The sequence below is a fragment of the Desarmillaria tabescens genome, assembly GCF_030435595.1.
Source record: "Desarmillaria tabescens strain CCBAS 213 chromosome Unknown EV420scaffold_21, whole genome shotgun sequence".
NCBI lineage: Eukaryota > Fungi > Basidiomycota > Agaricomycetes > Agaricales > Physalacriaceae > Desarmillaria > Desarmillaria tabescens.
This window is the reverse complement of record NW_026848320.1, coordinates 449,645-465,068: the sequence shown is the minus strand read 5'-3', so window position 1 is coordinate 465,068 and position 15,424 is coordinate 449,645. Positions and strand designations below refer to the sequence as shown.

At 49.0% G+C, this 15,424-nt stretch overlaps 4 protein-coding genes across 4 annotated transcripts; 2 read left to right on the top strand and 2 right to left on the bottom strand.

Annotated features, from left to right (window-relative positions):
- Nucleotides 1–683: 683 nt before the first annotated feature.
- On the top strand, nucleotides 684–2,838 carry EV420DRAFT_1689007 (uncharacterized protein; the record flags this gene model as incomplete). Its single annotated transcript, XM_060479318.1, has 3 exons — nucleotides 684–762; nucleotides 815–1,777; nucleotides 1,832–2,838. 3 exons carry the CDS (start codon nucleotides 684–686, stop codon nucleotides 2,836–2,838), a joined length of 2,049 nt encoding a protein of 682 aa, XP_060329860.1.
- A 2,283-nt stretch (nucleotides 2,839–5,121) lies between these two features.
- On the top strand, nucleotides 5,122–7,438 carry EV420DRAFT_502383 (uncharacterized protein). Its single transcript, XM_060482395.1, has 2 exons — nucleotides 5,122–5,910; nucleotides 5,962–7,438. Exons 1-2 carry the CDS (start codon nucleotides 5,459–5,461, stop codon nucleotides 7,346–7,348), a joined length of 1,839 nt encoding a protein of 612 aa, XP_060329859.1. The 5' UTR covers nucleotides 5,122–5,458; the 3' UTR covers nucleotides 7,349–7,438.
- A 266-nt stretch (nucleotides 7,439–7,704) lies between these two features.
- EV420DRAFT_502406 (uncharacterized protein) lies at nucleotides 7,705–10,017 on the bottom strand. The gene is made up of 3 exons (XM_060482396.1): nucleotides 9,854–10,017; nucleotides 9,724–9,791; nucleotides 7,705–9,675 (listed from the first exon to the last, which is right to left on the bottom strand). The coding sequence occupies exons 2-3, from the start codon at nucleotides 9,769–9,771 to the stop codon at nucleotides 8,062–8,064; spliced, it is 1,662 nt and encodes a 553-aa protein (XP_060329858.1). The 5' UTR covers nucleotides 9,772–9,791; nucleotides 9,854–10,017; the 3' UTR covers nucleotides 7,705–8,061.
- Nucleotides 10,018–13,655: 3,638 nt separating this feature from the next.
- Nucleotides 13,656–14,679, bottom strand: EV420DRAFT_1748683 (uncharacterized protein; the record flags this gene model as incomplete). Its single annotated transcript, XM_060480256.1, has 3 exons — nucleotides 13,656–14,052; nucleotides 14,093–14,456; nucleotides 14,664–14,679. The coding sequence occupies 3 exons, from the start codon at nucleotides 14,677–14,679 to the stop codon at nucleotides 13,656–13,658; spliced, it is 777 nt and encodes a 258-aa protein (XP_060329857.1).
- Between the last annotated feature and the right edge of the window lie 745 nt (nucleotides 14,680–15,424).

Below are 15,424 nucleotides of genomic sequence, written 5' to 3'. Positions count from 1 at the left end.
GGCCAAGCGCCAAGGTACCAATTAAGCGCGTCCGGCTCACCGGTACGTGCCAATTAAGCGCTGTGTGGCATTTAGTCAGCCACAGCCACCAACGCGAAGCGCCCAGGGGTACCAATTAAGTGCGTCCGGCTCACCGGCACGCCTCTCTGATGGCCCGTGCGTTAGACGCATCAATCAAGCGCTGCGTGCCCTTGTCTCCCACGCTCACTGCTCGCTCTCACGCTCACCACTCACCACTAATTCTCTCTCGCTTTCGCTCACTCTCCCACCTCAAGTCTTGGCCATCAATCTACACACAAAGGTGAGTACAACCACCTAGTTAATTTCTGAGGGTTGACACAAATGTGTCGCCTATCTCATTTGACGTCTTTCGTCGATGAGATTTTTTATATATGTTCTTCTCTTCTGGTGGATTCATCACGGTTGACACGAATGTGTCGCTACTCCCGTTTGACGTCCTTCGTCGGCGGATCGTGTGAGTCGCGATTAACACCGATGGTGTTGTCGCTGTGGCGTGACGTCTTTCGTCGGCAGTCCTATGTGCCCTCCGCTTTGCCTCAATGCTGGACGAACCTCGGCGGCCCATGGGTGTCCTAATGGCCGTAGACAATCTTCAATCTTCGTTGCCTGTGTTGTCTCCAGCCACCGTTGCTGACAGAATCTCAACGTTCGCAGGATAAACCATGCTGCCGGTTGACTGGATGCCTTCCAAAGTTCGCGGGGATCCGAGATTGCTCTTGCACAAGGCAAATCCCACTTTTCGTACGTTCATTGACGTAGCTTGTGACTGGTCATATATTAACAACTATGCTAGCTTTGGGTCCTTTTGACGGCAAGAACGGTATCATCTTGGATGGTTCCGACTCCTTCATAGTCACCCCAAACTCCTCTATCATCTGCAGGCCTCCCCTTGGGGCGAACCGGGAGGTATACATGCGGGAAAACTTTCGATACGGCCACGACGACCTGCTCCAATGGCCACAGGCCTATGTCGAGCAGTTTCCTCATCTGGCTTGCATACGCTGGATAGCTCCTGCCTCTCCAAACGATCCCTTCCATCCGCTGTATCGCGGCTTGACAAAGTATGATTTTGTTGAGTGCGACCCAGACAGTCTCGTGGAGGGAGTTGGTCATCTGTGTTACTCGACATTTCTCAAAATTCAAGCCGCTTGCAAAGTCGTCATTGAGTCGATGAACTCAGTCGATGGCAGCGCACCTGTGTCCCATAGCATGCGTGGACACCTGAATGTCATTGAGTTGCTTCTCGGGCGTCTGCATGCTCTACCAACATCCTTCCTACACGTTTGCTTGACGTTCGCAGAAACTCAGCATGTGGCCCTGGAACTTAGGGCCTTTGTCGAGTACATGACCATGTTCAAGCCCCTCATGGACTCTCCCGAGACCGACGCGCCTGCCATGCCTGTTGATGAGAGTCTTGTGGGTGCATACGTCCAGGATGCAACAGTTCTCCAGAGATTTTTCAAGGCGGGAATACCAGTCTGGCGCATTGTGGACATGAAGAACCTCCCAGGTACCCGTGTGGATTCCCTCACTGAATTTGCGACCTCGCCATGGCCGCAGGGTCCTTGCACGCTGCGATTGCCCTCTGTCTTTGTAGGGTCGTCGAGAGATCCACGGAAATACTCGAAGATTCAAGAGCACGTGTTGCACTCTTGTCGATGGATCGATCCATTTGCGTTGGTGTCCCCCATCATCCTGGGTCGTCCGGATGTTCCTCTCACTGCGGCGTCGTCATCGACGTCTCGATATTCTCCATGTGGGTGTTTCTCTCTGTTTTGGTTTTTAAAGTGGACGTTAACGTGTTTAATAGATCATAAAAATGCGCGACCACAGTCTGGGAAACCTCATCAGCTGATGGACCCTCAACACCCTCTACTTCCGCCATTGATCGAGCCGTGGCGTCGTGGACTACTGGCCGTGGATGCGAATCCTTCTCGCTGTCATTCCTCTGGTCGTCCACAGCCAACCGCGATTCCGAGGGAATCGCAATACGCCTTCCCTAGGCCAGATATCATTGCCACTGTGAATACGGAGGAAAAAGTCAACTCCTTTCTGATTTCTTGGTTGCGTCTGCGAACACCTTTGTTCGCACGTCTCACGGTAACAGAGCGGGTACCTCCAAACTTGTATCATCAAGAGTGGCGGACCATGTTGGCGCTGGGATTTCTGCATTCGGCGGGAGAGAGTGGTGGGCTAGCAACGAGACGGCGGCAGGAGGTGACAAAGATCATGGAAGGCTACGCAGAATTCCCTCTCCGTGCGGATAACAACGCGTCATCGGCGTTTTGGCGAGGAAAGGCATATGAGACCCTTACAAGGGAGGAGCGTATGGAGATATGCTGGGAACTGTCGGAGGTGAATTTCCGCTGTGAGTTCAGAGCGCTGCATCGACGAGCCACAGTGAATGCAAGTGACGGCATACGAGCACTGGATGTCTTCCGTTGCTTTCCTGATGGACGGCAACTACCAGGACAAATCGATGTCGGCTCTGCGAATTATGGCCTCGCCCATCATTTATGGCTGCAACGAGCCCCGTACATATTCGCAATGAAGAAGCTGATGAAGACATGGGATGGGAATCATCCAGCATTCCTGGATGTGGTAAAATCCACTGGTTGGACCGAGGATGAGTTTTTGAGCATTGAAAATTCTATTGCGGCTCATTATTGTGATACGTTCTTCTTGTATTTTGGCCGCGCACCTGTTCTTCCTCGCCAATTGGCTCACCAGACCTCGGAGTCGTACGTCCCAGAACCTCGCGACCGGGTTGCGACAACCCGGTCAGGTGTTTATTTAGATATTGAGGACTTGGTTTGAGCCTTGAAAGGGACATTGAATAAAATATATACGTTTCTCTCCGTTGTATTTCAAGTTTGATGTACGGGCATTCAGTAGTAAATAAACATTGACATTGTGACATTGATAAAGACAACTGAACTAAGGTGGCGAACATGAAAAAGAATTTGCCACTGTAAGGCAGCGGAAGCTACATGGCCGAAATATAATACAATACGACATTGACACGAGGCTGGGCTGAACGTCTTGCGAGGTTGTAGTGAACGTCATTTTTCAGGCTCGAGAAAACTTCCAAACTTTTTTGGCAGGGACTGACGGTGGTTTGGAAGCATCAGGAAGTGCACATAAAGACATTTCAAGGTACGGTCCGAGAAAATCAAAGACGTTTTGGCTCTATCAAAGACGTTTACCTTTATTTTTTGAAATAAGAAGAATACGGCAGATCCCCTAGATACAGATACATATCCCTGACCTCGGTCTTGGTTTGGTTTGATGTATAATCGCGTCACTTCACATTTCACATTCATTTACACAACAACACGATGCGCTACATACGGCAGATCCCCACACATCCCTGACTGACCTCTTTGGTCCTTCTCTTCTCGATGTATTTTGTATTGTATAAAAAGAGGTTTGGCTTCGCGTCACTTCGTTCATTCGCTTTCCTACCCATCACTATCAATTTCATTCATGGCTCCTCCAGTTGCTTACAGTTTGTGAGTTTCTTTTCTTTCCTCTCTTTTTTCTTTCTCTCGTCTCGTCTCGTCTCCGTCTCTCGGTCTTGGTCTCCCCATTAAATTACATTAGTTCAGTTTCAGTACACGTCCTTTTTCTTCCTTCTATCCTATCCTTTTTTTTCTTTTTTCTTCCTTTCTTTCTCTCTCGTCGGTCTCAGTTCAGTCAGTACACGTCCTTTTTCCTTTTTTCCTCCGCTCTTTCGCGCCTCCTCTTCCTTCATTCGATCGCGTCGCGGTCGGTTGGGTGTGCTGTCCTTCTTTTGGGTCCGCCGTCGTGTCTCGCCGCGGGAGCGTTCACCTTGGCGTGTCTCGGCCGACTCGGCTCGGCTGTTTGCCTTCCCTCTCGTCCCTGGTCACACTCGGTCACAGGTGACAGAACGTCGTGATCCGCCGTGTAAAACGGCTTCCCTCGTTCCTCTGGCTTATCAAGCAGCATTAGAAACCATTTCATACCTAGGATACCTATGAAACTAATTGCCTTTCGGGCGACATCTCCCTTATACTCAATTTAGCCAAATGAATGATAACATTTGAGACATACAATGGATAATACAAGCCAAAAGCAGTCGTACTTGGGTCTTAAAAATGGCTATGTCATTCAAAATTGTCTCTCGGCAGATATTAAGAGATTTTAATGAGTGTCCGGATTACAAGATCTCAGTGATATTGACAGAAGGGTGTATCGGTAAATTGCGTTGAATTCGCAATTAAGGCAGGTATCCTGGTGGATTTTGTTTGTTAAAGGGAGGAAGGATGAACAGAAAGGAGTGCATACCATCTTGAACGTGCGTACAGGGAGAACTTAGGAAGACGAAGTCTGAAGTCTAGGATGGACTGGTCTTGATACATCAGAACGAACTACAGTTTCGCCTGCCAGAGTAAGGTGCCAAATTCGTGGGGCGCAGTGAACGTTGGGACCAAGTTCGGATCACCAGTGAGTCGGCAAACATCCAAAAGAAGGCCTATATTCTCACGCCTCTTGTCGGCCCGAAGATACCGAGTATTTTTGCTTTTGCAGGAACCACATTGACCTTGGCAACCAGTACTCTGACAAACCATCTCAGTTTATTGGGAGTTCGTTCGTATGTCATCATTCCTGAGTTCGTGTCTTGTCCTGATCCTGTAAGCGAAGGATGCGGGGCGAGTATCCATGCTGGTCGTGATGGGCTGTAACTTGTATCATCATGTCTGACCGTTCTGCAGTTATGATGACAGTTCCGACTTGTTGTGGATCCATAGATTGCAGCGATTAGCTTGGGCCAACCTTCAAGCTTTACCTCAGTTTAGGATCTCCGCTCTCCTGTTTCTCGTATGTTGAATTTTTCTTATCATCCCTTTTTGACGACTTTGGTGATCCCCATCCCAGACTACGCTGTGCTCAATCACGTTCGTTTCCTAATCTAACCACATATACCATCAAAAGTACAGGAATACTTCTTCGACAAGAAGAATTGGTCACAAATGAGTACTTAGTAGTAGTCCGTCTCTTCTCTTTTCCTTCTGTGCTTGTTGCTCTTCGTCCAAGGATGATCCCTTTCTTATGGGCGATCCGTTCCCAAGGAGATGAATAATCACGCCATGAGGAGGCAAGGCATGAGCAGGAAGAGAACGCCCTTACACCTCATATTCCTCGACATCCTGCCAAACACTTGTTTCTGCCCAAAGTAACCCGAGCTCCACGGGTAGGCGACGCGCTGATTAAAGGACCAGCCCACGGTAGTTCGCATGCTCACGTGTGCCGTAATATCCCTGCCCCTTTTCAGCTTGTCCTTTTCTGTCGAATGACATCATGCTGAGTGATGATGTCGGCAGCTGACAGATGAGGGTTCCTTTTGCCGTCGTCCACCGAAGGTAACCTTGAATTCTCTTTAATAAGACACTTTGCTCGTCCGCTTTCTGCAATTATGGCGCTCTACGGCTGGCATCCTGGCGAACAGTCCATCCGGAAAAAATTAGGCTTCGATAAGGACGCTTCTCTCAATTGGCTATACACCTCCGTAGACGGTGATCTACCACCTGATCATGGCGTTTTCTACGCGACTCGACTGCCCTTTCTACCTATCACGACTCTGGATTCTTTGGGACGACCATGGGGGTCTATCCTCGCTGGTCGAGATGGCGAACCGGGGTTTATCTCGTCGCCGAAGTATACAACCCTATCTTTCAACGTCAAAGTGTGGGACGGTGATCCGTTCATCACCAACGCGAGGGATTCAGGGACGGACGAGATGTTGATGGCCGGTATTGGTGTAGAGTTTTCGACGCGTTGGAGGAATAATTTTGCTGGGAAGATCACGAAGAGGAAGGGGAATGTCAACGGGTATCAATTTGAAGTTCATGTCAATGAGGCCATAGGGTAAGATTCCTTTTTTGCATGCGAGGATCACAGTTTGACGTTTTGGTCTAGCAATTGCCCAAAGTATATCCCTCTGAGAGACCTCGTGCCTTGCCAAGCCTTACCAACGCTGATTTACGACAAGCGCCATCTTCCAGAAGATGAAGAGCTTCCTGAGTCTGTCATATCCTTCATTCAGTCCTCCGACACGACCTTCTTCGGTACGACATATGCTGCAGCTGAGGATAACGCGAGCCGATTTCCCTCCCACGTCGGTATGAATATCCGTGGTGGACGACCTGGGTTCATTCGCGTCCGACCTTCAGACAAGCGTACCCTCGTCCTTCCCGACTTCTCCGGGAATCGTATCATGACCTCCCTCGGGAACGTCGAAGCTACTCCACTTGCCTCTCTCACTCTCATCTCGTTCACCACAGGGGATATCCTTTATGTGACCGGACGAGCACAAAATCATATCGGACCGGACGCACAGAAGATCATGTTCCTTCAAGACCGACTGACAACCATCTACGTTACAGGGTGCATATTCGTACGGGATGCTCTCCCTGTTCGACAGCGTCCAGGGACATCTGTCCAACGTAGTCCGTACAGCCCGCCTGTACGCTATCTCATCGAAGAGTCAGCGCCCATCCTCCGTTTTGACGACGAATCGCCTGCAACAGCCGCACTGAAAAGCATCATCCTCCACAGTTCAACCATCGCTACTTTTACTTGGCAATCATCTCGCGAACTGGATATCGTCCCCGGACAAGCCATCATTCTCGACTTCTCCGGGTTCATCGGTCATCCAGGGTACCAACATATGGCGCCTGGTAACCCAACGTCCGTCAACGATGATCGTATTCGTACTTGGACGGTATCTTCCACCCATCTAGCGCCCACTCGTACATTCTCGCTTACTTTGCGTGAGAAGCCCGGTGGTGCAGCGACAGGTGCACTGTTCTCTCTTGCGCGGAAGGTAGCAGAGGTTCGGCCTGCACTATTGGAAGACCTGCTCCCATTATCGTTGACCGTCCCTATTGTCGGCATTACGGGGCAGTTTACTCTTCCTCGGGGTAATTCTAAGCGGTTGGCGCTGTTCGCCGGTGGGATCGGTGTGACACCGTTTTTGAGTATGCTGGGTGGAACTATTGGAGATGGGTGGGATGTGGTGCTTGTGTTATCTACGAGAGAGCCTGCTGTTCTCCTTCCGTTGATTGGTGAGAAGGAGAGCGTGGGAGTACGTCTTTTTAGTGGCGAAGTTGTCCCGAAATCCGAGAACGTTACGATGCATCCAGGGCGTGTAACATCTGGGTATCTTGTTGATCGTCAGGAGGATTGGGTAGGGAGGGATATTTTTGTATGTGGGCCAGACGGGTATCGGGAGAGTGTTCTTGAGGGGCTAGCACTAGCTGGCGTTGAGAAAGAGCGGATACGTATTGAGGGATTCGAGTATTAGCAGTCCGCAGGCGTGTTCAAACATTGATTTCTTTATACGTGTTATTGAAATTCGTTTGTTTCTCGTACAAAGGGACTGTATACAACCTCTGAGTCTCGGCTAGGTGCTTGCGTATGAAGGACTCGACAATTTCAAATCTTTTATAATGTTAGACAGTAGGTTGCCATTCACCATAATATTATGCATGATGGACCTCGCCGCAGACACGTCGGTGCCATACCACTTGCCCCAGATTCCAGATTTGTATTATTAGCTATTGGAGGGAAATCAAAGAGGCTATCTTCAGCTATGTTACGCTTCTGCGGGTCTTCCTTCTGTTCCCAGAAATTTACTGCCTTTGAATACGCAGGAGCATAATATAACAGTCGCAGATCTAGATTAATAGGAAAGGGTCTGCGGGTAACTAGAACAATTGTAATAATAGGATACTAGAAGTAGAAAAGTGAGTGAGGAATATAAAAAGGACTGTCCCGGCATTTAGTAATTACAAAAAGCGTCCCAGCGCTGTACTCGATCTTGTCCGGCCGCTGTCGTCAAGCCCAACTACATAAATATGTTAAATAAGAAGTGTTTCAGTGTACCTGTGAGCGTCAATTTTCCAAAGCTTCTCTTCTTCCTGTTTGTCCGCCATCCTCAACACCGACACCTTCCTGAACTTCTTCCTAAGCCTATCTATCTTCCCAACGACCCAGATAACGCCTTCCATCGTAGAGCTATGTTTGGCGGTGCCTATGAGTGTATACTTCCCATCGGGTATCGGGTATCCATGGTAGGCGACAGCGTCGAAGGTACGCTTTTTCACGAGGTGAGAATTGACCTCCAACTTCCCGCGTCGGACCATCCCCGGAGATGATTTGGCGCCCAATCCCCGCACATAGCATGAGTCGATACGGAGGCCATAGTACTTGTCTCCATCTTCCTTCGTCCGATAGACCTTTATTGAGCGACGACTTGGGAAGGATCTCCGTCATCACCTGCCCCCACGACGGATGCCAGTATTTGTTTCCGATCCCAGGTCCAGGGTACAAGAATAACAAATCTGCCCAAAACCAATCCTGCGTCACGCTAACGAGTTCTGTCCAGGCGTCCTCCTGGGACTGGTCCGCATCGTATATTGGGATATACTGCGAATAGAAGAAGTATACCAACCCTGCGACTTCATCGACAGGATAGGTTGATTTTCGTTTTTGCATTTGCGACAGGAGGCTAAATATCGATTCTTCTCTGTGCATTTGCCGCAAAGATGCCAGTTTTTTCTCGAACAGGTCCCGGATGTCCACCGCCATGAACCTGTCATCGTAGCAGGGTTCTGTGGCGACGGGCGTGTCATCGGCAATCTTCTGTGGTCTCCATAGTCGTTTAACCTGATTACGGAGCTTGTGCCTCTTTTGTTTGGCCTTTTCCATTGGCATGAGCGTTCCATCGTCACGGGTATCCCCTGCAATGAGCAGATTATCTCTAGTCTCCTGGAGTGTCCACCCTCGATTAAACCAACACCGTTCGTTCTCGAAATCGCCAGGCTTGAAACTTAGCGGCAGACCCAACCCGCTGAAATAATAAACCACCAGGTTGACCCTATGATATATCCATCCGATCGTTGGCAAGTCAACTTTCCACTCCTCCTGGCGCAGAACCTCCCTTCTTCCCCATTCCTCCTTGCTTGCGGTACCGCGTGGGTCCTCACCCCGACCCTTCTGCCTCAAACACAGAACGTCCAACCAGACATACTCCGCGCCGAGGCTCAGCATCTCCATTCTGATGAGATTCAGATCGGTGTCTTTCGGGATTGGCACCGGCCATTCATATCCGTTTATGGGTGTCATCTCGCTCTTGATATCCTTATCCTCCACCCATGCGTGCGATATCGCCCACGGGAATTTGCGGGCAACCCACCATGGCACGACCCGGTTAGCAACCAGATCCCAGACGCGCCGAGGGGGTATATCCCCATCCAAGATCTTTTTCTGGACAAGCATATTCCGTCGCATATCCTCGTCGTCCTTCCGTGCTTTCTCCGCATCGCTTGCATGTCCGTGGGTAATGATATTGTACAGATGGGGGCGCAAACGAGCGTAGGCAGTGCCAAGGTCGCGATTTTCGGTAACGAAGTCTTTGCACGCCTGGTATAGGTAGCTTTCTAAGGTGCAGACTGGGACGTTGAGCTTCTCGAGTATCCCATCAACACCCAGGTCGACGCAGGGAATGTTGGCGACCGAGGATGGTAATATCCTACCAGTGTAGGCTCGTTGCTTCAGCACGGGAACGTTTTCTGCTTGGCCGGTCTCGTCGTAGGCAGATAGAGTGACCTCGGGGAGGGTTTCGTAATCCTATAACACATTAATCCTGTCCTGCTGTACATGGCATTACGTGCCTACCTGTGGATCCCCGTCGTCCCGAGCACAGTGGCTGACCTTGTCCCACATTCGTATAGGAAATCCGGACTCTAGTTAGGCATGACTGAATGAGGATAATGAAACATTGAAAGTATAACAAAACGAGACATACACAAGTGAGATCCATGCATAGTTGGAGGTAACAAGATGCGGTTGTGTCAACAAGATTAAGTCTTGCTGACCTCGTAGAGAAACAAGCAAGGTAAACAAGTGTTGACGCTTAGACCATTGTTGCTATAAGTTGCGCTGCCGAAAGGTAGACGCCCAAACATATCCCCAAGTGGTCATGTACGGATATTGAATGCAAGGCGCTAGTTTCATGTAACCCGCGAACGTTACAGATGCCGATTCCATCCCATCTCAGATGGATAAATACATACAGCGTCTGTGACCATCTGTGAATGTATTCGTATTCCGAAAGGACGTCGAGCACACACTTAGAGTCAGAGGAAAAGGCTGGTCATCGTTCCACATCAGTAGGTTTGTGACTGTCGAGTGCGGCGCATATTAGGATAGCCAACTTCATTACAAGTCCGAATAAAATACCAGCTATTGAGACCCGTTTCCTTGTTTTCCTGTTTCCATCACCGGTAAAATGAAACCAAGATGTCGGATAAAACCAGACTAAAGCGAGCAACACCATCATGGTCGATTTGTGACCTAGTCATCGGATCGGCTATGAAGTCGGTCGGACGCAGCAAAGACGGCGACAACATACATCGACAACAGTGACTCTTGACGTAAACTGAATCAGCAAGAGATGGTGTACTTGGATCATCAAAGAAGACCAAGATCCGGGTGTCTTTGTGGGTGCGTAATACTTTGGGTATGTGGATGGTGTTGGTGATCAAAAAGATGACACAGCCGCTCCAAATTTGGTCCGGTACAATCTTCAACCTCCTACTCATCGTGCTTCAATAGCAAAAGGGAGGTAAAGGTTATGGGTAAGGATGCTTGTCGTCTACCCTCACGCCGTAAGGTGTCTTCTGACACCCCCAGGTTCAAAAGCTGCCGCAAGCAAAGTGCAACTAAAACTCGGGATGACGTGTACTAATTATCCAGATGTTCGGCACACACCTTCTATCTTCTTCTACGCGTGTCGTCCGATATCACCGCCCTTGTTTTGTGACCATCATCAAGGGACATCATGATCACTGGTTAATTGAAATGTATCAACAGAGAAGCCACAGGTTCACGTCTGCGCCTCCATTGTTTCTGTAAGAGAAGTAAGATCTCACAGCTTCCTGTATGGACTCAAGACGAAAATAAATCCGTAGTATACCCCTTCCCATATCGCCACAACAATGATTGTTTCTCGTTGTCCTCCTCGTTAGCGGTAGGATAGAACTGGCACCGCTGGAGCTGGTAAAAAGACGCGAGAGGAAAATAGATCCCTCGTTCTTTGAACAATGACTGACATGTTCCTAGAAGCATCAGTGTGTGGGACAAGGCGAGCAATAATAAAGCACGACACACCTACCATACCTAGTATCACAGCTTGCGATGGTTCCCAACAGGCCGTACCAAGGTTGCATGCTGTCAAGTTGGACGGCTCGATGCGGGTTCTCAAATTCATCGTGTCTATGGTAAGCAGCTGGGAAAAAAGAAAAGGTCAGGTAATGAGGAGTGCGATACTGCTGTCATACGTTTCGTTGTAGCTTGGATCTCGATACCCAACGTTCGGCATCAAGAAGCAGTTTCATCGTTTGAACCATTAAATTTACGTTCTCGTTCAGCCATGTAAGGATGAAGGGCTAATGCTCGTAGAGCCGACCTTGAATCATCCGCAAGGCTTGTGTGCACGTCCCTTCAAGGTGCACAACTCGAAACGTAGTTGGACGTGGGTCCACTCAAAAGAGAATCTGGTGAAAGCAAACGGTCTATCTAACGGAAAAACATCCTAAGCCAGCTATCTCGCGCCAGACACAGGAATATACCGAACCGTAGGGTGAGAACGACACGCAGAGATTGAAGCCTGCTCGGTGAATGGATGGATGTGAGTTAAACGTGCATTGTCAAGACAATAATCTTCATCAGTCTCATCAAATGGATGAAAAGATAGAGACACGATCAATTGAGTCGATAACTACATGACGGATAGCTATTCACATCTTGAAAAACAGAAAGACGTTCGGAAATCAGGAGGCACGGAACACCTGGGGGTGCAGCTAGCTTTGAATACACGCAGTTCCCACCCGCAAGCAGAAACCCTGATCCTGGTACTATCAGCAGGTCCAGTTTCAGCCATGCCAATGTTTGAAACTAGGCTTTAGTCGACAGCCAATAGTGAACGGGAGGATACGCGCCTCATCAATCGTCCGTAGACGCCACATACAAATTCCGATCTTCAAGCGGTTCCTGAGGCTGGTAGTGACATGGTTCTTGAAGTCGACCTATAGCGCGTAGCTGCGTCCCTTCTGATGTCGAGATTTCTCGCGTTTTCAGAACCCGGACCTGGTTGACCTGATCGAACGACTGTTCAAAGGTACGACGTAGCAGTAGCGGTGATGGATGTCAGATAACCTTGTAGAGGATAGAGTGAAGAGAACGTGGAACAAGCAGTCCGAGCACATCCACTTGGCATACTACTTGCATCCCGCATCCTGGAGAAGGAACGATAGGCTCCTTGACATCCTGAGACACAGTCTCGGAGAATTTCTGAACGAGGATCAGGGTGACGATGGTTACCAATGTCGATGCAGCCAGTATTGAATTTGCCTGTTCATGGAGATTGCAGAAGGGTTCAATGCACCAGACAACCGAGCTACCCAAGATAAAATGCCCAGAATACTACCGGGATCCTTAGTGACGCGTAGGCATTCATGCCAACAACCGAAGCGAGTAGCTGTTTCGAGTGCTCTCAGAAATAACCTTGAAAGTTGGAAGACGACATTATTGGAATCAGACGAGGCAAACAGCTACAGGAACATGAAGCGGCTGAGCAAGATGCAAGTTGGATACGAGGGTCATCGTGAGGGAAAGACGTGACAACGGCTACTAGAATCAACAAGCACCAACAACAAAATTGGGGTCTCGACTCCCGCCGACTCATAGTTGCCGCTGTCCAAAAATAGATCCAAATTTGATATTCGGGTCGCGTCCTTTTGATGGCGGACCACGATGACAACAAGAACCTACAATTCGCTCAAGGCTACGGCGGCAACCGATTATTCCTAACTCTCGTATCAACCCCTGCTTTTGCTATCCCATGCCTCGGTATCTATTATCTAATAAGAATTGATTGTATTGTGTACACTCACCAGCCTCGGTTTTCCTGCGTATGCAGAAGCGATGCCATGGTATCATCTCAGCATTAAATAATATCAAGACTTTCACTGCTGGTGCTTGGGGGTTCAACGTTCAGTGTTCACACGCCCACTGCGCAGTTTTTCACGCCCAGGCTTCATGTAGCCAATTCCGAACTGGTATGCACGTTTTCCTGAATTCATTTTAACATGGCTGATATTATGCAGGGAGCTTCCGCCATATCATCGCTCTCTCTGTAACTAGTGCGGTATATTGACATGCGAGGTGACGATATAGTTGCAGGTACATGCACTTGTCTGTGTTTCTCGAAGCTTTTCTTATCCATGCATATGCCAGACTATCTCTGCCTTCACGCAGACCCGCTTTCCTGACGTAGATCCGAGTTTCCGATTGCCTGTGTGGTCTATGTATCAGATCCTAATCTTTTCCGATACCCTGAAGAAGCTCGATATCGACAGTTTGCTACCGACTTCCAAGCCGTTGTCAGGATGACATGTAGTAATAGACAAATATGGATGGAAATGAGACTAAGAAGGTGAGAGAAGAAGGGAGAAGAATCGAGAGAAAGAGAGAAAGTACGCGTAATGCAAATGACCTGCACACGGAGAAATATCGGACTGAATGAAATTGCACCGCCACCCAAACCCTCAGGACAGCATAAGACCGAGACCTGTATACACAGGACTCGGAAAGTAGAAGAAAAAAACGCTCTGAGTGTAGCCCGGCAACACATTGACAAGGGCATCCCAGGCATCCTCTTCTGACTGCGATGCATCGTATATAGGGATAAACAAGGAGTTGAAAAGATATGCCAGTCCTGCGACTTTATCCAGAGGATTCGTGGATACTCGGTTCTGCATCTGTGATAGGGTGCCAAACACGGGGTCACCGTGATACAGCGATTCCAGTTGTTCATGGAGCCTTTTTCGCATGGTTCCTTCCATGGTCCCGTCATTACCACTTTCCCCGCCAATAATCGGACAGTTGTTAATTTCCTGTAGCGTCCACGCCCGTTTGAACCAATTCCGGTCACCTTGTGTGAACCTGAAAGGCCGACCGAGGCCGCTCAAGTAGTACATCACACCTAACCCTTCGATACACCCATCCGATTGTCGGAATGTCCACCTTCCACTCCTCTTCACGTAGTTCTTCATTCCACCCACCTTCCTGCCTCAAACACAGAACATCCAACCATACATACTCCGCTCCCAGGTTTAACATCTCAATCCGAATCAGATCAAGGTCGGCATCTATCGGTATAGGCACGGGCCATTCATACCCATTGATATGTGTCCACACATCCTTGCGCTCTTTTTCTTCCATCCATGCATGAGATATCGCCCATGGGTATCTGTGGCCAGCGACCCAGAACGGAACCACCCGATTATGAAGCGGTGGGCCATCGCAAGGCGTGGCAGATCCGAGTCCTGAAGATGGGGTGGGCTGCCCTGCGTGGACAGCACAAGGTTAAAGGAGCATATGATTCGACATCATCCTTCTGTCAATCTCAATCAGTACAAGCACATTTGGCGGACAACAAAGAGTGAAAAATACCACTGAAGAAGATCACGATAATCGCCGCAAGGTGAAGAGGACTCAGGAGCATAAACAAAAAAAGAATGAGCGGGAACCCCCTGCTCGTCTCAGAGGCTCACAGTTCACAGATGTCATGGCAGTATGTTTGAAAATCCAAATCAATTGGATAATGGTCTAATCGTACACAACAAAAGACTATCGATCTTGAGAACAGCACGCCTGGACAACGAAGGTGAGGATGTCCAAGGACATAAAAATGAATACATTGAAGGCGATGGTGCGAAGATGAATGGCCTTAGCAACGACAAACAGAACGACGAGGATCCTCAAGCAGCGTACGATGGAGATTCTGGCATGAAGAATTGCACATAGACGAAGATGACAATGTACAGTATGGGCCATCTCTATCACCCGGGATTCCTGCCAAACGTGACTCACTATGCGACGGAGGCCATACCCAAGTAACAGACTCAAAGACAATATCTGTGATTAAAGTTGGTCGGCAGACTGAACAGAATGAGGGGGTCACATACCCAATTCTCATTCTAGCCTCGCGTGGCCAGTCCTCCCACCAAAGAGTCCAGTCAGCATAACCCATTCATCACCAACTGGCCCATCTCAGCCGTCACGCGTCACCCGCTAACGCTTCCGTAGGGCGTTGTTGAGTACCAGGAGTGATGTTGATCCAGTTGCTAGCACCAGTAATGCAGAGTCTCAGCGACGGTCTGTGCAAGGAAAGTGGGCGAGAATGGCATCTTCTCAGACTGCGTCTGCGGTTGTTGAGTCAAGGTCGAGGAACAAGAAATGGCTATGAAGTGTGCAAAGAGAGGTGTGAGACCGTTTGGGCGAGCACTTCCCTAGTGATCAGAGATACAACAAC

Bases quoted from the DNA above. Each gene is read 5' to 3' on its own strand.
- EV420DRAFT_502383 (XM_060482395.1), top strand. From the start codon at position 5,459: ATGGCGCTCTACGGCTGGCATCCTGGCGAACAGTCCATCCGGAAAAAA. The intron at 5,911-5,961 runs GTAAGATTCCTT...GTTTTGGTCTAG, and splicing joins CATGTCAATGAGGCCATAGG to CAATTGCCCAAAGTATATCC.
- EV420DRAFT_502406 (XM_060482396.1), bottom strand. From the start codon at position 9,771: ATGTGGGACAAGGTCAGCCACTGTGCTCGGGACGACGGGGATCCACAG. The intron at 9,676-9,723 runs GTAGGCACGTAA...AATGTGTTATAG, and splicing joins GGGACGACGGGGATCCACAG to GATTACGAAACCCTCCCCGA.